Source organism: Chroicocephalus ridibundus, chromosome 1 (genome assembly GCF_963924245.1).
Source record: "Chroicocephalus ridibundus chromosome 1, bChrRid1.1, whole genome shotgun sequence".
Classification (NCBI taxonomy): Eukaryota; Metazoa; Chordata; class Aves; order Charadriiformes; family Laridae; genus Chroicocephalus; species Chroicocephalus ridibundus.
In genome coordinates this window covers 85,511,420-85,533,445 of record NC_086284.1, presented here as the reverse complement: position 1 = coordinate 85,533,445, position 22,026 = coordinate 85,511,420, and the positions used below count along the sequence as shown (strand labels likewise).

The 22,026-nt window shown below is 43.5% G+C and overlaps 1 protein-coding gene across 1 annotated transcript; it reads left to right on the top strand.

The window, feature by feature from the left end:
* Nucleotides 1-118: 118 nt before the first annotated feature.
* ASB9 (ankyrin repeat and SOCS box containing 9) lies at nucleotides 119-20,933 on the top strand. Its single transcript, XM_063342164.1, has 8 exons — nucleotides 119-981; nucleotides 8,321-8,400; nucleotides 9,573-9,680; nucleotides 10,600-10,750; nucleotides 11,311-11,445; nucleotides 12,824-13,015; nucleotides 16,447-16,612; nucleotides 17,852-20,933. Exons 1-7 carry the CDS (start codon nucleotides 888-890, stop codon nucleotides 16,569-16,571), a joined length of 885 nt encoding a protein of 294 aa, XP_063198234.1. The 5' UTR covers nucleotides 119-887; the 3' UTR covers nucleotides 16,572-16,612; nucleotides 17,852-20,933.
* Nucleotides 20,934-22,026: the final 1,093 nt, after the last annotated feature.

Sequence of the window (22,026 nt, the reverse complement as noted above, 5' to 3'; positions counted from 1 at the left end):
ACGGAGGTCCTCCAGAAAAGACATTGCGATTTGTTCACTGGTACGTTCATGACGTTTGTTTTAGACGGAGAAATTGCTTAAAAATAAAAGGGCGCTGCTCAGATATGAAACTCCTGGTGTGACTGTGGCTCAGTGAAATCAACTGAGCCGGGGGGGAAGGAAATAAGCCCGTGGGGTGCTGTGATTTCCACGCCACGCGGACAGCACAGGGCCTCCAGCGGGAAGCGCAGCTCCCCGGACATGTGGTTTCAATATCCATAGGGTGTGCGGCGACCATTGCTGCACAGCAGGCGTTGGGCTCTCCGTTCCTTGCATACCGCCGGGGCTTGGCAGATAAGAGGGGTGGTTTTGCACAGCGTCCAACATCCAAGGGAGGCGCGCGGCAAAGTTGCCGGCAAACAACTTGCTGGGGAGCGGTGCAGATCCGCGCCCACTCCTATCTCTGTGGGTTTTCTTTGCAAATCCCCTGCAGGCAGAGTTTGCTCAACGGGTTGAACTGGCTCTTTCTGTCTCGGTTTGTTTTTGCTTTTTTTTTTGGCAAACTAAGAATTTCCTTCCTGATAAAAACGGATGGCGGGCGCCCCGATTGGGCGCCGCGTTGGAGAGGATGTGACATCAGGCACATCTCTCGCTTCGCCGGATCGCTGGCTGCCTCCCAGGGCAGCCGGGGAGCTGCTTCGTTAAATCCCAACCCAGGTACTCGAGTTTCTGCACAAAGTGCTCCCAACACCGCATCCCGGTCTGCTGCAAGGTCTGTCTGACTCGTGCGCGCAGAGTCTGCTTAATAAATTACTCCCACCGCCGGGGGCTCGACGGGGACGATGGAATTTGAACTCTCGAGACCGACCGCCAAGTGAAAAAACAGAAATTGGGCAGACGGGGCTGAGATGGATGATGAGGGAACAAATCAAAATGCCAGCAAATTGCAAGGAGCCGGGGGCCAGGCGTCTGCAACATCTCTATCAAACCCGCTGATGAGGGGTAAGTAACACTCCTGCTCCGCCGCAAGCCCTTGCCTCTGCCAGCAGCGGCAAGGGGCAGGGTCAGGCTGCGGTGGTGTGCTCCTCCTGAGGTCCTGCTCCCAGGGCAGGTCTGCAGTCAGCCCCACGCAACGTCCCCATGCCCTCACACTTCAGAATGGGGTTTTAATAAGCTATTCTTATTTAATGTGGAATTTTTAGTTTGTTTTTTTTTTTTTTTGGTGTATCACAGAAAAGAGTGTCTGATTCTGTGCTGCAGTTTGTACAAGCAGAAGCAAATGCAGTACTTGAACCACAGCATGCTGAAAAAGAAGTTGCAATGTGGCATGTTTGACTTAGATTAGTGCCAGCTGGAAACTCGGCACTGGCTCAGTTCCTCTTTTCTTTCTTTTCCTCCCCTTCCTCCTTCCTTTCCTCCTTTTTTCCCCATCTTTTTTTCTCTTGTCTTTTTCTTCTCCCATCTTTTTCTTCTCCCGTCTTTTTCTTTTTTTCCTTTTCTTTTTCTTTTTCTTTTCTTTTTCTTTTTCTTTTTCTTTTTCTTTTTCTTTTTCTTTTTCTTTTTCTTTTTCTTTTTCTTTTTCTTTTTCTTTTTCTTTTTCTTTTTCTTTTTCTTTTTCTTTTCTTTTTCTTTTTCTTTTTCTTTTTCTTTTTCTTTTTCTTTTTCTTTTTCTTTTTCTTTTTCTTTTTCTTTTTCTTTTTCTTTTTCTTTTTCTTTTTCTTTTTCTTTTTCTTTTTCTTTTTCTTTTTCCTTTTCCTTTTTTCTTTTTCCTTTTCTTTTCCTTTTTTCTTTTCCTTTTTCCTTTTCCTTTTCTTTTTTCTTTCAGATGAGCAGACCCAAGTGCTGTCGCCCAGGCTGGGCCACCAGCCCTAGCAGGTTCTTCTGCAACACCCAGGGAGTTGTTGTCAGTCCAGACCAATGCTGTTATGGTCACTGGTGAACAGTTATTTAGACAAACGGCCTCACTGTGATCATTGCTCTGTTGTCTGGCCCAGAGCCACTGAAAATATGACATGGTGACAAAAGACAAGTATTTAACTTCACATAACTGTTTAGCTGGACATGTTCCCTGTAGCTCTGTTTTCTGAGAAGCTACTCCTTCAGCTTATGGTGAGTGGAGAGAGAATGAGGTAAATTAAGATAATATGACTTTACACTGTCCTCACACCTTTTTTGGGCTTTTCAGGGTGCTTCCTTTCATACCAAATAATAGAAAATTAAGACCCTAAAGCCACAATGCAAAGATCAGTATATCTGCTGTGTTGTCTGCCTTCTGCCTCTCCTCACACATGCCACGTATGTACGTCCTGAGGCTGGGGTGGGAGGGAAGGGACGGCAATGTTATCAACAGTATGAATGGAACCAGGTCCGCACTGGAGATGAGCTCCAGCAAGATGGTGGCTGGAAGGAGGGGAGGCCACACGCCGCACTGCTGCACACAGATCATTTGGTCCTTTGAATATCAGAATTCAGTCCCTTCCTCTTGTGTCTGCCTAACCCTTAGTACAGTCGATAAGTTCTGCTGGCAACTTACAGCAGGAATGCATTTGTCTCAGGCTACATATATCACAAACTTTAGGGAAAAGCAGCCTTAGAATATGAAAAATACCATTTGTAATACTATTATACATAATGCCATAGGCATATGTGTATACAATATGTATGCAAGAGCATACCTCTGCCGAGAGGATTTCAAAGCCCCTTGCGAGCTGCACTGTGCGTGACCACCATGGCAGGAAACCAGCCTGGGGACAGGCACGGAGTGTGCAACACCCTCCACGTGGCCAGAGGCTGGAAAAAGATACTCTCAGCCATCACCACAAAAACGAGTGCTCTTCTAGAAAGGTCCTGTGAATGCTCTGTTGTCCACAGGCAGCAGTCAGGGTTTGCCTGTTTGTGTGGTTATTGCTATAAGGTTCCCTCTGTATACACCACCCTGCCAGAATTTATGTGCCCAAGCGACGGCACCGCAATCAAATATGACCAGAGGTTTAATGTAACCCCTGGGCTTGCTGGGATTTTCAGCGGTGAAAGTGGAGCTAGGTGATCCAATGCCACTGAAAGCCAGTGTGGTTTTGGATGTCTAGATGTTGAAGGTCCTGAGGCCTGTCTCAGCTTGCCTGTGGACTAAAGTGTGGGTAAATTTCAAATTTGGAAAAACAGTCTTGTTCCTCTGTGAGAAGGCAGTTGTACATAATTTTGGCAATCAGAAAACCTTGTTGCTGTGGCGGTACATACAGTGAACACAGCTGTGCCACCCACGTACACCAGCCTTGCTCCTTCACGGGCAGCTCTGGTGGGCAAAGTGTTTTGAGGACTTTCCTGAAAGCCACTGTTCTGGGATTTTAAAAGTCCATGGCCAGTTAGCACTGACCTTTGCTTAGGCTTTAATCAAAAGCCTGTGTATGGTATAAATACTGACCATTTATATTACTGACAGTGTGCCTCCTGTGCTGTACAGAAGGCGGGATTTAGACCCCAACACCCAGTGCGGACTCCCTCCTTGTCCAGGTGAGAAACACAAACTCTGTTCTGGAGCAGGCAGAAAAGAGAAACTTTGTGGTCTGCTGGAGGGTGATGCCCTGGGTGCAGAAACTGGGGAAATCTGCCCAGCATTGCTTCAGGGTAGAGGTGTTTGCTGCAGTCGGAGCTAGGGCAGGAGAGGTGGCAGCTTGGGGCCATGCTTTTCGCGGCAGCAGATTTGGAAGTACACCATGGAAGTAAGTCATCAGACAGGCCTTTAAACCTCCTCTTCCCAATGTATCCAAGGCTTGTGTGAAGCTACTGTAGGCCTCCACTTCCATTTAGGACAAAAGTCTTGGGTCATCTCAGTACAGAATTCCCAACTGGATTATGACATGTTGGCACATACCTCTTTTTATTTTCCACTGACTTTTATTTTTGATGCTTATGTGGACAATCCTTTAATTCACTGCTAAGACTTGGCAAAATTGCTAGCTAATGGCCAGTCCATAGGTGACTGTGGTCTGGCCTGGCTCTTTTTTAGAGTCTCAGTAGAAGCCTGCCTTTTCTCAAGCAAGCACTGAAGGGATAAATTCTGCACATGGATGTGATGGCATGACTGTACACCTCCCTTTTTGTCACCGGAATACTGACACGGTGATATAACAACTTGGTAGTTTGTACAAAACCCCGCCTGTATTTGTGTAGCTAAAAAAAGATCAAGCAGCAGCTCAGAAAACTTGTTCTTCTGTCTAGATTTTTAGAATTTCTATAAACATGTTTCTCTTGCAACTCGTGTAGATTGGGCAATGGCATTGATTTCTAAATGGGAAAATCAAAAGCTTTTTACAGTGCCTGGATACACAACCAATGGTAACACAGGCAGGATCAGCAAGAACAACAGCATGGTCAGATAAAAATCATTTGATACGCATCACTTAAAGTGAAGCTATTTTGGTCAATTAACAATACAGTGCTTTAATAATTATAGCATAGTTTGGTTATCCTTATGAGACCAGAACCATAGCTTTGGGAAATGGCTGTCTATTTGCTAAATCTAAAGGATATTTGTGAACTTACTGGAACTACGTGTTTGTTGTGCAATATGGCCCATGGAACATAGAAGGAGGCAGGCAGAGCTCAAGTGATGCCAATAATGAAGAATACAATTTTCTTTAAAAACTAAATGATGTACATTACCCAGTTTTCCTGACTTCATTCCTCTTTTCACTTCATGTACTCGGTACCACCCATAAAGCTATATTGAGGTTAAATCTCTTCCATGCTTGGGCCTTCTAATTTTGAAGCTTCTCCCAAATTTGAATCACATCTGAGTTGATGAATCTATCTGTGCCTGTGAAGTTTGAGTTGTTCCTCAGTTTCTCATTTTTTCCCCTGTGACTTTCATAGTGTAAGTAATACAAGACTGGAAATGATCACTTGACTCATGAAGTCTCTTGTCTTGTTAGCTGTTTCTATACTGCTAAATATAAGAGATGATTGGGACCATTTCTGTCTTTGAGACCTAATGGTGCAGACTGACTTGCCTTCACATCTTCACCTGCTTAAAATTCAATGCTGAATTATCCTCCTGCCTTTTTTTACTCGGCAGTGCAGATTTACCTACCAAGTCTACACAGTCTCTGACAGTCTCGTAGTCACAGGCAGCAGCAGAATAGATGGCAGGTTTCAAAGTGTCCACCAAACACCTAGTCTGTAGGCCATGGTCAATAAATCACCTAACACCTTCCTAGTTCCCTGGCAACAAATTTATGATCTGAAGGAAAAGACACAAACCCACAGCTATAACAAATACATGCCAAGAGGACGAGAAGGCACCAAGCTTTCTCCTGGGGAGAGGGCAGGAAGGAGACTGTGCCCAGTGCTCAGAGGAAGCACAGCCCCTGGGCTGATGGTCCCTCCCAGCCTGCTCTCCAAAGCATCTCTCCTTCAGCTTTCAAAGCTGATAGTCATTTTAACTGCACCTATGATCAGGATATACCAACCAGGTAACAGAAGGTCCAGCCACCAGGTCTGCGTCCTATCTCTAGTTATGGTCAGTCTCCGGTGGACACAAAATAAACCTTATTTCTGGCCCCAAGGGGTGCCCAGTGATAGCTTAGATCTAGTAAATATAAACCTAGCATAAACTAACAAATTATCTACTATTTTATACAAGTCCTCCACCTTTGCCTTCCCCTAACAAGGTAGCAGTCATAACCAGAGACAGGGAAATGAGGAGAAATTGTGAAAATCCTGAATCAGCTGCTTGTCCAGCCATCCCTGATGAGATCCCTGTTCCCAAGGGCCTTGTTCCACCCACAGCTCACCCTCCTCCAAACCCACCCTGAGGTTATTTCCAGGATGTCACTAGGATTGTCCTGTGAGACAGAAGCATGCTGGAACACTGTTAGGGAAGGATTCTCACAAGAGAAGGTGAAGTCTTGATTATTCCACTAGATTTTTTTTAATTACTTCATTCAAACAAGAACTATCACAGGGACCACTTGAGTTCCCTCCTGTGACGTGTGTGTGACTACTACTAATTTGACTAGCTGCTTGTTACAGAGACTCACATTTTTGGTGTCCAAGAAAGGAAACAAAAAAATTCACCCTAGCTTAGTCCATCAATGAGCCATTATTCAGAGACAGTAACATGCAATATGTACATATTTCCAAGTTGTGATGGACATGAAGTTGCTTAAAAAATGGTGTGTTGTAGTAACAGAAATATCCTTTTGCCTATATGAACAACTCTAGAAAAATGTGTTGCAGAGTCATAAAAGCACGACTAAAAGCATTGCAAGAATGACTATAAATCTATAGCAGACCTTTTGCAGACACTATGCCAGCAAAAAGTCACACCCCTGCCCAAAACAGCTATGCAGGCAAAGATCTTTTGTATGTGATAGACAACACATTTCAGATATCACCATCTTCAGGTTACAATTTTCTCAGTGCAGAATTTTTCAATCGCAAAACTATTATAAGTCTTGCTATACTAGATCTTATCTTGTTTAAATTTTATGTCCATTACAGAGCATGCTTGAAGGTGAGACAGCGATAGTCCAACAGGCTGGGAGATGGCTGACACGGTTATCATCCTATTCCAGCACACCGTGGCATACCCAGACAGGATAGGACATCGGCCATGAGGGGTTCAGCTCTCCCATGCACATGTGCCCTACTTGAGAAAAGATCTGTGGATCTTGCATAAGCACTGACATCATCAGCTAGTCTGTAAACATTATTTTAAAAAATGATGGTGGCTTATTAGGTTTTGTTGCTGAAGGAGGACTTCTCACTGTTAAGCATCCCATTCTACGCATGTGATCTAATATAGTCCCTGAGAACCTCGGCAACTCGTCCAATAGGTCATTGGGGTTTTCTTGTAGTTAGTGGAAGGAGAGTGGGACATCTCCAGAGAGCAGCAAAAAGTATTTCCAAAAGAAGCTGGGTGAAATACGCTCTGGAAATGCTTTTCTTCCTTTCCAGGGGGAACCTGGGCCATTGACATACACCAGACGTTGGGTTTTGAGGCAATGAATACTGAAGGCGGTAAACGTCTCCCAGAGGGATTAGCTGGCTCTGAGCCATAAAATCTGTAATACTGAAGATCCCCTTCTATTAATATTTGTATGGTTCTCAGCATAAAGGTGATTTGTTTCCCTATATTAAAATAAAGAACAGATACAGCAACTAGAGAAGTGAAACATAAAAGTCATTAGCAGTAAGTATTTCCTCAGACCTTTATGTTACGCAGCGTAACTGAGGAAAAATAGGCTTGTCTTGTAAAGTGCATCAAATAATGCTTGTGCTTGGCAAAAAGATCTTTCAGAAAAGCACTCTACATGACTTGACAGTTTGGTACCAACTTTAACCCTCAGAATTCCCTCTCATACCTCCTTGAACCAGCCTGAACTATGGTGACTCATTTCCGTGCCATTTGGCATGTGGTATTATTCTGAACATAAGGCTTTATGTACCAAGATTATTTGGGAACACTAGTTAAGATTCAGTTTCTGACATGGACTTTTCGTGCCTCCTCAGTTGTCTGGCAAGGTGGCCTGAAGTCAGTCTTTCACATAAGACCTTATAAGAGCAAATATGAATCTGTTTGCTTTATATGGACACTTAAAATATCAGTGCGTTTATCACAGTAGTAAGAGCAGTTTCTTTATGACCTAATTCACCCCTCACACGCTGGGCCTGTGTCCTTACTGCCATGCAGCATGCACCCTGTCCCATCCCTTCGGCTGTCCCTACAAGCTGAGGCAGATTCTTCCTTTGAGTTTCCCTCCATATGGGCTGTATTTCACTTGGTGGTTTCAACAACACAAAGAATATAGCTATTACTTAAAATGCACCGCTGCACAGGCTAACACCAAACACTGAAAACTGAGAGGCAAAATCAACAGTTAACACAACTTATCTCCTTGTACTTTGGTACCTTCTTTCATTAGATATTGTTGGCTGTAGCCCATCTCTGCGCAGGGGTAAATGACTGAGCAGCCATTCCTTCTTCAAAACATAGTCCTTTCGTGCTAATTGGTAAAGTGTAATGAGCTTGTGAAAACAGAAGCACTGGAAATAATTCAAAGGAAGGGACAAGCTCAGTCAGAGCAAGGTAATGTTCTGCAAATCCTTCTCTCATCTTCTGGAGGGGAGTGCAGCTGCTCAGCGCCAATGCGGTATGAGTTAAAAACACACCCAGAGAGAAACCATCCTCTTGTTTCACTCCCTCCCGGCAGCTGCTCCAAGGAAAGCTTGGCAGCTCATGTAATAAATTAGAGAGGTTTACTGGGGTCATATAGCTGAAGTAAAAAACACTGATGAAACAGTCCATGGAGTTGTTAACCTTTTTCCTGTCTTTCTACAGACTTTGTTTCAGACTGGTCTCCTTTACACGATGCCTCCATCCATGGGCGTCTGCTTACTCTGAAGAAACTCATCAAACAGGTACCCCTGGGCTGGGTTGAGAAGGTCTCTGCTGGGTTTGTTCAGTTGTTGAATGCTGTCTCTGCTCTACTGTGAAACCTCAGGGTGAGAAAATGGTGTTGCCCAGAATGCAGTGAAATCTGCGTGTAACACATAATTTTTCTTTTTCTACAAGCAGTTCCTTGACTAGCGCAAGCTCTGTGCACTAAGCTGGTGATGTATCAAAAGATATGGGTCATACTTTAATTCTGGCACAGGTAATGGGACCCTGGTCTTTGGGATCTCTGTGCGTCTGGGGGATTCCTTCTGCAGCTCCCGCCCCTGCGAGCAGCGTTTGGTGCGGTGGGTGGGGGGCAGCTCCGGACCCAGGCAAGGCTCCAGTTGAGGGTTCAATTAGCCACCCGTGCATCTGTTTCTGAAGTGCCTGAGGGTATCCGGGGCCCCTGCTCCTGCTGCAGAAGGCACGGCTAGGGAGAGGCAATTTCTGAACCTCACTGCTCCATTTCTTAAAAATGCTTGGATTTAGCCTATGGACGAGTTTACAGAAAGGGAAGGGTTATTGGAAAGACAGAGACTCTTCCAGCTTAACCTTGTGGAGCACCAAGATCGCTAGAAACAAAAGATCCTGCAGAATCAAACCAGTGGTTCCTAATGCAGGGGCTGGCTTTCCTTCAGAGCGTGCCATGCTCTGACTAGAGGCCAGAAAACACCTCAAAAGCATTTCAGGATTCGATCCAGTCAAATGACCGCAGACTCAGCAGGCAGGAGGTCAGAATGCTTGAGCGATGATGTGAAAAGGCGGCAGTCACGGCCTTGCCAAGAACTCTAATAGCAATTTTTTATCTTTTTTTTTTTTTTATTTCAGAGTTTGTTATTCATCGTGTAGTAGAAATAAAATTATGCTCAATTTTTAAAAGGATGTCTGTATTGTCCCTTTGGGCAGATCGCTGCCTACAGCACCAATTAGCAGTGTGTAGAAGGCATGACTTCTGGTACGCTGTGCCAGTATGCACTCCAGCCAAAGCACCGCAGACTCTTTCTCTGCTTACCTAGTGAGATGAGCAGCTCCTGACAGTTGTGGAAGGTGTGGTTACATAAAGCTTTAGAGGTCGTAATAGAAAGGGTCGGGGGTTTTTTGTTTGTACGGGGGTTTTGGTAGTTGGTTGTAATGATATGTTCTATTAATTCATTAGGGGAGTGATGTGAATCTTGTTACAGCAGACCACGTGTCTCCTCTCCATGAAGCCTGCCTAGGGGGTCATGCTGCTTGTGCCAGTGTCCTGTTAAAACATGGTGCTCAGGTGAGTGCATGATGGACAGACCAGTGTCTCCAGTGTTTCTATGTTGTATTATCACATTTTAATGCTAGGGGATGTACTATTTCAGAACAGCATATCACCATGACATACACTCTGTACTCAGCTCTGCTTAAAGTACATAGGTTATAAAATGCACTTAATAAAGTAATCCAAAAAGCACAGATATAAAAACCAGTTACTATTGTTCTTTAGATGAAGGTGCAGTGCTTTTGTCATTTACTGAAAGAATAAATGGAAGTTCCTCTTGCAAAGGGTTTGTAATCCTGCAATGGTTAATGGTGCATTTTATTTTCTGGACTTACCAATCCTGTTGGTGTCAACACGCAGAGTCTTAAGTAGAGGTGTAGGACTGGTAGCATCAACTGACAATAAAATGGGAAGAAAATGGAAACAACGTGCAAATATGATGGTGAAATGGGCCTATCTCATGGCCTCTACTTTATGAGATAATGTTGAGGTTATAGTGAATAAGAAAATTAACTCATTATATGTATATTGCCTTTCAGTTTAATTTTTTTTAAAAAAGAGGGGGCTGCATGCTTTCAGCTAAAAATGGATCATTTCAGAACAGGGCAATGGGCAGGTGTGTTTCAGCTGAAATAACCAAAAATGGGCACACATTTAACTCGGTAACTTGATAACTCCCAAGAGACCCCAAAATGGCACTGGTTAGACATTCATTTGCAGGAGGAGAGACTTGGGGGCAATTTTTGAAAAGATTTTTTTATTGATCTTTTTAATAAAAAACTTGTAATCCTCAGAAGCAGTAGGCAGCTTTTGCAAGGAATTAAATAAAAAGTATTGACAATATTATTTTCTGTTGAGAAACAGGATAATTTTAATCTACTTTGAAATACCGAGAAGGCAAACAGAAAGCCCGATTGTTTTATTTTTCCCCCAGGTGAACGGAGTTACTGTGGACTGGCACACTCCCTTGTTCAGCGCTTGTGTCAGTGGCAGTGTGGCTTGCTTGAATTTATTGCTGCAGCACGGAGCCAGCTTACACCCGCCCTGTGACTTGGCATCCCCCATCCATGAAGCTGCTAAGAGAGGTAACCCCATGGGCATCAGCACCCCTTTCCATGTCACTAGCAACGTGTTGAGGTAGAGAAGAGAGATGAAGAAGATGATAGTTTCCTTGATTTGGGTCATGTGAAATACCTTCCTAGTTGGTCTCATCACGAGTGGTGCAGTTCCTTCCACCTCTGGCGCTCACTGAGAGCAGCTTGGCTGGGCTCTCGGGGCCTTTGAGTTCATGTGGCGACACCTGGAAGGGGCTGCGTTGTCTGAGTCAGTTGCCTACAATGCTGACATCTGAGGGAGTCATCTGGCTATCTTCAAAAGCAGTGGAGAGAAACACAGTGCGATGTGTCTCATCTTTGGTAGACATCTCAAATGAGTCGGATAAAATGCGAGGGCTTTAGCCTGTTTTGCTAACCATGGCTTTGCAGCTCCTGTTTTCCAGGTCGGAAACACTGGAGTGGATGAAAATATTACACTACCATCTCTTGACAAAACATTGAATCTTTGCCAAATTACACCACTGCAATAGAGAGTTTGCTGAAAAAATGCCCGATCTCTGTGAGTTGACTCTTCCTTTATCCCTTTTAAGGTCATGTGCAATGTGTCGAATTCCTTGCATCCCGTGGGGTAAATATAGATCACAACATCAAGCATCTGGGTACTCCGCTTTATGTAGCTTGTGAGAACCAGCAAGTGAACTGTGCCAAGAAGCTGCTTGAGTCAGGTAAAAGAAAAATAATGGATGGTGTACTTTCATTTCCTGCAACATCTATCTTTGGATTCTCTTTGCATCAAAGATTTAGAGGAGCTCCTGCTCTGGGACCTGGAGGTGTTTCACTCTTAATGGCAGCCCTGGGTTAAATGGGGTAGCAGGGTAACCAGCGTCTTCCTGACCCAAGAACCCAGCTTCACAGCTCCCAACAAAATGATGGGTGGTCCTGGATTTCACACGGCTGGTGGCGCCTGGAACAAACATCATCCTTTCCAGTGTCTGTGTGTGTGATGCTGCATTTATCTGAAATTAAAAAAAATCCTTCTTTACTTTTTCTCCCTCTTTAGCCAAAACAATTGCCTCAATAATTTTTACATAATATTTCTGTAAACATGTTTTACTTCCCACCGAGTTCATAAAAAGTTTGAAACATTTCCAACACAGGAAAGCATTCAGCACTATATACTTTGCATCAATCAAACCTAGCTCCAAGTTTAAGCACTTGGATAATTACATAAGACCATTTCTTGTTATCTATGGCAGTGCATCTCTTCTAACCAAAGGGGCCATACAACCTAAAGTAGCCACATAGCTAGCACAAAAATTATGGACTAACAAAGCCAGTTTGGAAAAAACAAACAAACATCATGTAGATCACCTTATGCACTATTTAGCACAGTGATCTTTTCTTGGAAGAATTCAAATACAAATTAATCTAAATATTAAATGTGAGTATTATTTTCTGTTTTCTGCCACTTTCTTTTTGTGCTGCTTTCTACGTATGAGAATGTATACTATAAGAACATGATAGTAGTTCAAATACTTTTGAAAGCTATGCAAATATCTTTGAATTAGTTCTGCAGTTCACCTTTCTCAGGGTGTTTTAGGAGCCATTACCCGAGCACAACGGATGAGGGAACACTCATATCCTCCTCTACCAACAGCCTCTAGAACTTTTCCATCCTCACATTTTTTTTTTCCCCAACAGATACTTTGACATTTGGAAATCCCACTGGCTTAAGCCTCTGGTACAGAGCAGGTTGAAACCCTGATGTATTTTAAGGGAATGGGCACTGGGATGGGGAGCAAAGGTGGGCCATAGGTGGAACTACATCTTTGTCCTGCTTCAAGATATCCGTGGGCTGGGCTGTGGATGGACTTCCTCATGCACCTTTCCTCTGGGATCATTTTCTTAGTCACAACCCCACTCCTCCTCAACCAGTGTGAGTTGTGCAGGTGCAAATTGTAGTACCAAGCCCCAGCGTAAGGAAATCCACCTCTTGGTGGCTGCTACAGCATTTACGGGTATCTCGGAGAAATAGCAGATAGCGCAGGAAATGGAAATAGGCTACTCTGTAGTCATTATTCTTTGTCATCTCTTGGTGTTCAGGAGCAAATGTGAACAGTGGCAAGGGCCTGGACTCCCCTCTGCACGCGGCTGCCAGGAATCGCAGTGCGGAGCTGGTGACGCTGCTGATTGACTTTGGAGCAGACATTTGGGTGAAGAACGCCGAAAACAAGAGGCCAATGGAGCTGGTCTCACCCAGCAGCCCTGTGGGCCGACTCTTCCTGCAGAAAGAAGGTGCCTCTTAGCACTTGTTTTATTCGTTCACTCGGGATTTGTTAGGGAAAAAACCATAGGAACTGCTGCAAAAGACTACGCTTTTCCATGCTACAAGCACTACAAAACTGAGGATAACTAAGCTTGCCTCCATTTGGTGAGCATTAGGACTGGATCTTTGGTTATACACTGTGCTGAAGGTCAGGTACATGCCAGATACTGGTCTCAGCATAAATGCAAAATTGCAACCAAAAATTTTTTAATGCATGTGATACTGAAAAAAAAAAAAAAAAGGTATACTGAAAGACTCTTCTTCTAGTTCTTTGCCCTTTACATTTATTGTTGGGCCAAATTTTTATGTAGGTGAAAAAGTATCTTTAAAATGAAAGACTCTGTATTAGGGGTTTTGTGGGGATTAAGGAAAATTGCACAAGAATGATACAATGAATAAATATATACATATAATGAATAAATATATACATATATGTATACACATTTATAAATTAGGCTTTTTTTAAAGGCCAACATTATGTGCTGAAAAATCAAGCGGTATCAAATTGTAGGCTTAACTTTAGGAAGTGCTTATTTTGTACCTGTAAATGAAATAGTTCTGGATCTCTTTTATCTTATTTTTTATTAATACTTTAATGAATCACAGAGAGAAATCTTACTTACCCATCTTCAGGAAAATTAGAGTAAGGTCTCTCGTGTCTAATCATTGGTGTACTTGTGTTCTTTAGATATTCTCATTCAGTCAGTAAACTATACACATTACTAAATAATCTGGATTTTCATTATTTTAAACAAGTTGCTGATGGCGTGGTCCATGACTCTTATTATTCCAGTTACATGTTGATGTTATTGCTGTCACAAACAGATTTATACCAACGTAAAGCTGGAATAATAAAGTGATGAATCAGGCCCTGCTTGAAATAGTAACACAAGAATAATAGCATGAAAACATCTGTGCTGTGCATGTTATGTATGAAGGACAGATATTTGGTTTCCTAGCCTAATCTATGCTGCACAGAACGGTGATCTTTTTGAGCTCCAATCCCTTCTGCGTTAGATTCCTGAATTCTGTGGCATTGCGTGTGTCCCGTTTGAGATTAAAAAAACCCAACATTTCAGGCACATCCTATGGAGCTGGCCCAAGAAGCGCTGCTTGGGCTCAGCTGACAGATCAGGCAGTAAGGAACTTTTCTCTAAGTAAAATTCAGCAATTAAAATCAGAAGGGGTAAATGTCTGAAGGGCATTTTGTGGCTGAATAGTGTTTGTCCCATGTTCTCTAGCATGCCCTTCTCCAAGTAAGATCATGCCTGATGGGCAGCTGATGTCTAACTTCGTTGGCCAGCTGAATGGTTGCAACCTGGGAGAGCGGTGCAAACATCACCCCTCTGGTTTCATGCAGAGGTTTGGCAATGTACTGCAGAGATCAGAGTCACCCCACTAAGCCCATGGCACCTCAGCATCAGTATGGCTGACCCACTGCTCTCCTGCCCTGTTCCCACGCACGGCTCCTCTCCCCCAACACCACAAATACTGGGGGGCAGCAGCCCTGTGCCCACGGCCAGGGCAGGCTGGAGGGAACATGTTTTTCTACCAGAGATGAGTTGGTGGGCATGCTGACCCAGAGTTGCCCCAAGACTAGCCCAGAGCAGGTATGCTGCGTATGGTGGTGTCCCTTCCCAGAACTTCACCGTGCTGATGGACCACTGCATACCCTGCTTGCATTGCAAGGAGAGTCCTACGTGCGGGTGGGAGAATTAGCTGATGATCCAGAAATGCACTGTGTTTTTGAAGAGTTTGCTTGCCCTTGCTAAATATTCGAAGTGTAGTGACACTGCTTGTGTTTTGATAAGTCTTTAGTTTTTCTTTTTCTTTTTGGATGGAAGTGTTTTTAGATTATGTGTTTACCAGCAGGGCATTTATCTGTGGGATCAGAATGGCCAAATGCACCTGCAGTGTGACACTGCAATAGCCAGTCTCACTTGCCCCGTATCAGCCTGCTTTGTCTTCTGGTACCCAATCATAGAGTAACTCATCCGCTGACTCCTAGCAGGAGGGGACAGCCCTTTGCACAGCCCTTTGAATAGTGCAGCGGTGTTCAGCCCTGCAGAGCTGCTGGAAATGTGGTGTCCTGCACGAGGAAAGGCTCAAAAGTTTGTTAAAGCTGTCACCTCACTGCGTTTTGCTGCAAACCCTGTTCCTTCCCACAGCGCTGCACTCACAGAATCACACAATCACAGACCGGTAGGGGTTGGCAGGGACCTCTGGAGATCATCTAGTCCAACCCCCCTGCCAGTGCAGGGTCACCCACAGCAGGTTACACAGGAACGCGTCCAGGCGGGTTTGGAATGTCTCCAGAGACGGAGACTCCACCACCGCTCTGGGCAGCCTGTGCCAGTGCTCTGCCACCCTCAAAGGAAAGAAGTTCCTCCTCATGTTGAGGTGGAACTTCCTATGGTCAAGTTTGTGCCTGTTACCTCTTGTCCTCCTCCACCAGCACTAACATTTCAGCTCTCTGCTGACTACTGTCTCACCCACCCAGCAGGCAGCCATGGCGGGTGGCACCCAAACTGTCCCCTCCCAGCTCACTTACCTCCCTCTGGCTTTCTACAGTGTCTCTTCTTATCTCCTACCCGCTTCCAGAACCCAACTCCCATGTCCATGCTTGCTGCTGCCCCGCCTTCTTATCTGCCCTCCCACAGCCCCCCCACAATCCTCCACACTTGTCACCCCTGCGCCCTGCACACCGGGCCACAAATGACATGTTGTGGGGCTGAATGTTGGAAGGCACCACAGTTAAAAGCATCACACAAGATCTACCTCTCTGGGAAAAGGATAAGCCCCACATATAAGTGTATAATGCCATTATACTTAAATAAGAAAAAAAGGCACCACGGATTCTTCATCAGGGCTTGGGACCAATTAATCTGTAAGGTTTAAATAAGGAATTATGTAGCATTGCTTTTGCTATGTGTTTGTCACTATTATGAAATACATCTCAAGAAAGCAATGGATGGCAAACTTGAATCTCACTAGGGGAGTGTGTGTGGGGGAAAGGATTTTGAAGGAAGCATTGATCATCTCTTCTCAGACAACAAAAACTGCTTCACGCCTACCTGTGCAGCTTAGAAGGGGAAGAACGATGTGGCTGTGTAATGACAGAGAGTGACTAGCCTTGAATTGAAACGCGGGCAGGCTGATGTTCTTTGGTGGGCGCAGGTCTGGCTTTTCACTGCTGAGCGTCTTGGGGTGGCTGCACGCCTGAGGTGGGTTGCAGGAGGTGGGAAGATGTGTGCTCTGCTAGAGGTTAAAGTCAGATAAGAGCAAGAGTCGGGGGCCACGCACAGCTGAGAGGTGCCATGATGCTCAGCTGCCATTTCAGCTTGACTCTCTTGGGATGATAAAGGCACATGCATAACCTCTTCCCTGGCTCTTTCTCCAGGACCACTGTCCTTGATGCAGTTGTGCCGCCTGTGCATCCGGAAGTGCTTTGGACACAAGCAACATCAAAAAATAGCTGGACTTCTCCTCCCGGATGAACTGAAACATTTCCTTCTTCACGTTTAAGGCTTTCGTTTTCAAAATGATGCCTTTAATAACACAGCAAGGTTTGTTGAGAAGACTCTTTTCTCATCAGTCGTGTTGCCAATGCCTGCAATGTTAATTTATGATAGTTGATGGTTTCTAGTAAAGCCCTGGGTCCAAGAAGCACAGGACTGAACAGCTAGCTCAGTCCTTGCTGCCACCACCCCCAGAAAACTCGTCATTTGGAAAGGAACAGTTCTGCACGGTTGCATGGTGAAGCTTGGAAATATGACTTGAGAGCCTCGTAGAAAGTGTAGAAAATGAGCATAGCATTTTCAAATAGATCTCTTGATTCTCTGCATTCTGGTACAGGTTTAGAGGACTCAAGGTTGACAGCCCCTTACAGAGAAAACACATATCCCAGCCCAGCACTTACAGCACTTCATGTATATATTAAGGATACTAAGGATAGCTACACTTTCTCTGCAAGCAGCGCTCATGTGGCTGTCACCTGTGAGGACTGTACCCACACCACTGTACGGATAAGGAAAGGGAACCCAACTGAACCTACTTGCGAAGCAAATGAGGCCCTCTGGAAGATGTTATTTATTTTCTAAGTATATCACGCTTCAGATAGGTGAGCACCAACCAACAATCATCTGCCTTTAGGCCAGCATCTGAAACATGCGTTTGTGCCATGACAGCAAATACGTCACTGCTGATGGCAGCTCCCTACAGTGCAATAATAGTGGGGGGAAAGTTTTTAATCATCCATTAAAATCACTCATTCCTGATGCTTTGAGACATAAGGGAGGCACACTTCACAACTACACATTTTCTCCTTGTAGCATATTATTTTTCCAGGACACAGGCTAACAGGCTATCAGTTGTAGGCATTGAGTGCTCCCCCTTTCTGGCCTGAAAATTAAGTGATATTTCCTAAGCATTTCTCAGCATGCATTGGAAAAACAAGAGCTTCCATCCCCTTTCCCCACCCAAGAAAAGAGATCATCTTAAGACTGAGATAATTTTTTTTCATGGAGAGGTGTTACCTCATTCATAGGATTTTCCATGGGAGTGGTAATAATAACACCTCTAATGTGGGGTCATAAAATAAACAATGAAAATACTGAAATTAAGGTCCATTCCAAATTGAAAAGATAATGGATAATTTCTGCCCCCAACTCGGTTGTGAGCTGCTGGCTCAGCATGTGTGTCTCTAAAACAAACATGACATGTGTGGTTCTTATTCCACCGAGGTCATAAGAACAAATATTTCCTCTAACTAAACTTCAACACTGGTGTTTTTCTTTCCCTCCTAGAAACACATCCTGCTGCCACAAACTAAAGTTTGGCTATGACCACTCTGTGCTCTCCTGGGAGCTTCCCCTGGGAATATCGCTGCCCGATACGTGTGGCAGCAAGGATGATGAAGCTCTGGCTCCTCTGCCCGCCGCCCTGTCCTCTCTCCACCTCTGAACCACGGTGCATCTGCATCACCTGGGAGCAACAGCCGTCTCCCCTGTAGGGCTACCACCACATCACTCCTGTGTCGGAGGGGCAGACCAAGCACTTCAGTACTTTTGGAGATACTTTTCTTCTTGAATTCACTGTGAAAACTCCTGCAAGAGTGGGCTTAGTGTGTGAAAACTGTGACAATATCATTAACACCAGCAATGAGATATGCCAAGTCCTCATCTTGTAAGCGGAGAGACCAGCAGCCTTCAAATCACAAACTTGTTTTGATGTTTCCTAGTGTGCCGGTGTGCACAGTCCAAGCCTTCCTTTCTCATACAGGAAGTTAAAGAGGATGAATCAAATGCTACCTGGATGCTCACATTTGATGTAAATTACAATTCAAATCCTCAGCTGAACAACATGACTGATGGCTATGGATATCCAGTATGATGGCTTGATTTTTTTGTGCTGACCAAACAAAGCAAGAGAAGTTCAAGTTCTGCTGGTTTTGTGGGACATTAATTGTACCCTAACAGGACAAAATGACAAACAGAGTTAGAGACATAACTGCCCTTATGATGGAGACACCTAGAGATCTTCACTGATCTGACTCAATCCATCACACATAATTTGAGACATGTAAAAATTCACTGGCTGGTTTTAGATGGCCTTCTATATTGTTTCCTTCCTGATGGGCAAGAAAAATAGACACCTGTCTTTACACATGGAATAGAAACAGACATCTTGGTTAGGTGGATCCTTCTAATATCAGTATCTTGGTTAAGCTGAATCTGCATTGAACAGGCAGGGAACAGACAACTACACTAGTTCTTAACTTTTAAAGATTAAAGTATGAAGAATCACAGCTTTGGTGACACATCTGAAAGCTGAAGATCCAGCTTTTTATATTTTAGATGATGAAGAAACATTTTTTTTATCTACTAGTTTTATTATTTAAACATCTTGTTTTGTAACTTCAGCCAATGGGTTTATAGGAGTTTGGCTAATACCAGAAGAAAATTGCTCAGATAAAGTGGTGAGAGTGTTGCTTCTAGATTGCATTTCTTCTGGAAATTTCATAGTGTGACTGTTTACTTGAATCCCTCTGATCAAGTGTAATTAGGATGAATTCTGTATGCTCAGCTTGTACCATTTCAGTATATTTGTTTATTTATTTTAATATAAAATGTGATCAACACTGGTAAATTACAGCTTTATGCATCAACACTCATCCAGTTATAAACTGTAAAGGCTGTACAAGATGCAACTGAATAAGCTCATTATAGGTGAGGTCTGGACCTTTTTCTATATTTGAAACCATTCCAAATGTAATGCAGGACTTGAAAGTTTTTCAGGAATATATTCTGTCAGATTCTTTGCTATTATTTTGTTAGCAGTTTAATGGTAGTCAAGCCACAATTGTATAGGACAATTGCTCAAAAATAAATGGTTTATACTCTTTTTTTTTTATTTTCATTAATTTTTTTAATGATAACACTAATTTTGTGGGTTGTCTGATACTATAGAGTTTTGGACTGAACTCTAATTGTTTGTGATGCTGACTACAGGTGAGTAGTGTACAGAATAATGGCTTTAAATAGACCTATAGTAAAGATAAGACTAAACTGCAAGTATTGTGCAAACCTTGCCTTTTGCTTATGTTTTAAGGTAGAGTTGGACTCTTGTAATTATTTTTCTACTCACTTGAAGGTTAGTGAAAATCATGGAATCATGGAATCATAGAATCATAGAATGTGCTGGGATAGAAGGGACATTTAAAGGCCATCTAGTCCAACCCCCCTGCAGTAAGCAGGGACATCTTCAACTAGATCAGGTTGCTCAGAGGCTCATCCAGCCTGGCCTTGAATGTCTCCAGGGGTGGGGCCTCCACCACCTCTCTGGGCAACCTGTGCCAGTGTCTCACCACCCTCATTGTAAAGAACTTCTTCCTAATGTCTAATCTAAACCTACCCTGCTCTAGTTTAAAACCATTGCCCCTCGTCCTATCGCTACATGCCCTTGCAAACAGCCCCTCCACAGCTTTCTTATAGGCCTAATAGGTAATTCATTCCTAATGAATTACAAAGGGATTCTTTGAGGAGTGCTATTAACAAGTGCAAATTTTGGAGACAAACTCCCTTCTGCCTTTGACTTAGTGGGCATTATCTAATATATGTCCCTCAGGAAAAGAAAGAAAAGAAGTCATCCCACCTTTTTGAAAAACCTCCGTGCATCTCACTTGCCTAAACAACAGATCGCATCTGCAAAGCTTCTTATCTTAGCAGAGGAACAAATGTGGCTCACAATCTGTCTTTGGGGAGGCTTTCTGCAAGATTCTCTTGCATGAATGGACATCTTCGTACACAATCACAGTCATTTTCTTAGAAAGGATGCCCCTCAGAGAAGGCATTACTCAGCAAGGTCTTCATCCCATTGAATGACTCAGATCTCAAACTGCTTACAGATCCCAAACCTCCCAGCAGTAATGAAGTCACCCTATTGCCAAGGACAGGATGGATGGTAGCAGGGCTACTACGACAATCAATATATTTTTGTGTTCTACCTCCTCAGCCACTAAAGAACCTCCCCATGCAATTTCAGGTAACATCAAGGACAGTAATTTGGGGGAAGAAGGACATACCAATTCTGCTGTTGTCCAGATCGTATTTTTCTGCTTATTGAAGATAGATGCAGTGTCAGCAATTCTCCAGTTAAATGACTTGAACGTGATAAAGTCCTTGATAGAAGTCTTGCAACTTCCTACAGTGAGTCTTTCAGTCTATTACGGCAGAGGTGATGTGCCCCCTTGACATGAGGGCATTATTCTCTTGGAGTGTTCAGGTCAATGCAGAGATGGCAATTTTGATTTCTATGTTTTTGTTCTATTAGTTGTTCCACCTTAGCCCCAGTTTTCTTCCTTGTCATTCCAGGAGAAAAAACAAAAGGAAACCTATGAAAAAATTTTCAGGTTTCTGCATTAAACTCTTTCAAAGCCTGCCTGCTTGAGAAGTCTTAGCGTAAAACAGCCTTGCTGGGTTTACAGACCATCTCTTGCTCCTTTCTGACAGCTCAGCAAAGTGACAGAATGGTACAGAAACATAAGTAATGCTTTTGAAGATTTAGAAAATGAGTTAACCTTTCCAGCAATCATCAAAACATCCTTTATTGTGAATGACTTAAATGTTAACTGCTAGATGAAATAGCCTCTGAGATGTAAACTGGACTCAGTTTGAATCAAGAAGGCCGTCTCACAGTTATGTTCTTACAACATTTGCAGTAGACCTATAGAAGCTGCATCGGTGGAGCACTTCACAGAAATACCATGGCCTGGGTTACAGTTGGTTGGAGTCATGGAAATCATGATAGTTGTAAGATCATCCACTGTCTGTGGATTTCTTGGTCATTATCAAGTGACATGCTACAATATATGGATCTTAAAAACCATTAATTGTTATGCTCAAAATTTTGCTCACAGACAAAGAGGAAACAAACTTTACATATAAAGCAAAGAATTTATTCTCAGTATAATTGAAATGTTAACAGGATAATCATTATTAGTTGAGATTTAATTATTACAGGTAAAGAATAACAATACAAGCATAACCGATACAAATAGTTCTTATTTTCCATCCTTTTTGAGGGTGCTGACCCTCTCCCTGCTCCTCTGGGCCCCAGTGTAGGTGGTTTCATGCTGGTGATGGCAGGAGGTTGTTACAGCAAGTCATCATCATTTGAAGGCTTTTTCTGGGAAGAACATGATGTTGACATTGACGGTTTCTTCTTCTTCATCCCAGGATCCACCTGGGGGCATTTCAGTATTTGCTAGCATGCTTTTACACCTTTACTCTTTAGCCACAGACACCCCGTCAATTAGAAAAATTGCTATTACAACTAAACCAAGTCAAACAAAGCTGCAGAAGACAGGTCACAAAATATTCATAAAGAGCAAGCCTGAAAAGCTGCAGTCCTGAGGCCTTGCAAACTCAGTACAAAGCGTGTGGCCTATTACTAGCAGTCACAATACCATATTACATGCTTA

Bases quoted from the DNA above. Each gene is read 5' to 3' on its own strand.
- ASB9 (XM_063342164.1), top strand. From the start codon at position 888: ATGGATGATGAGGGAACAAATCAAAATGCCAGCAAATTGCAAGGAGCC. The intron at 982-8,320 runs GTAAGTAACACT...GTCTTTCTACAG, and splicing joins ATCAAACCCGCTGATGAGGG to ACTTTGTTTCAGACTGGTCT. The intron at 11,446-12,823 runs GTAAAAGAAAAA...CTTGGTGTTCAG, and splicing joins CAAGAAGCTGCTTGAGTCAG to GAGCAAATGTGAACAGTGGC.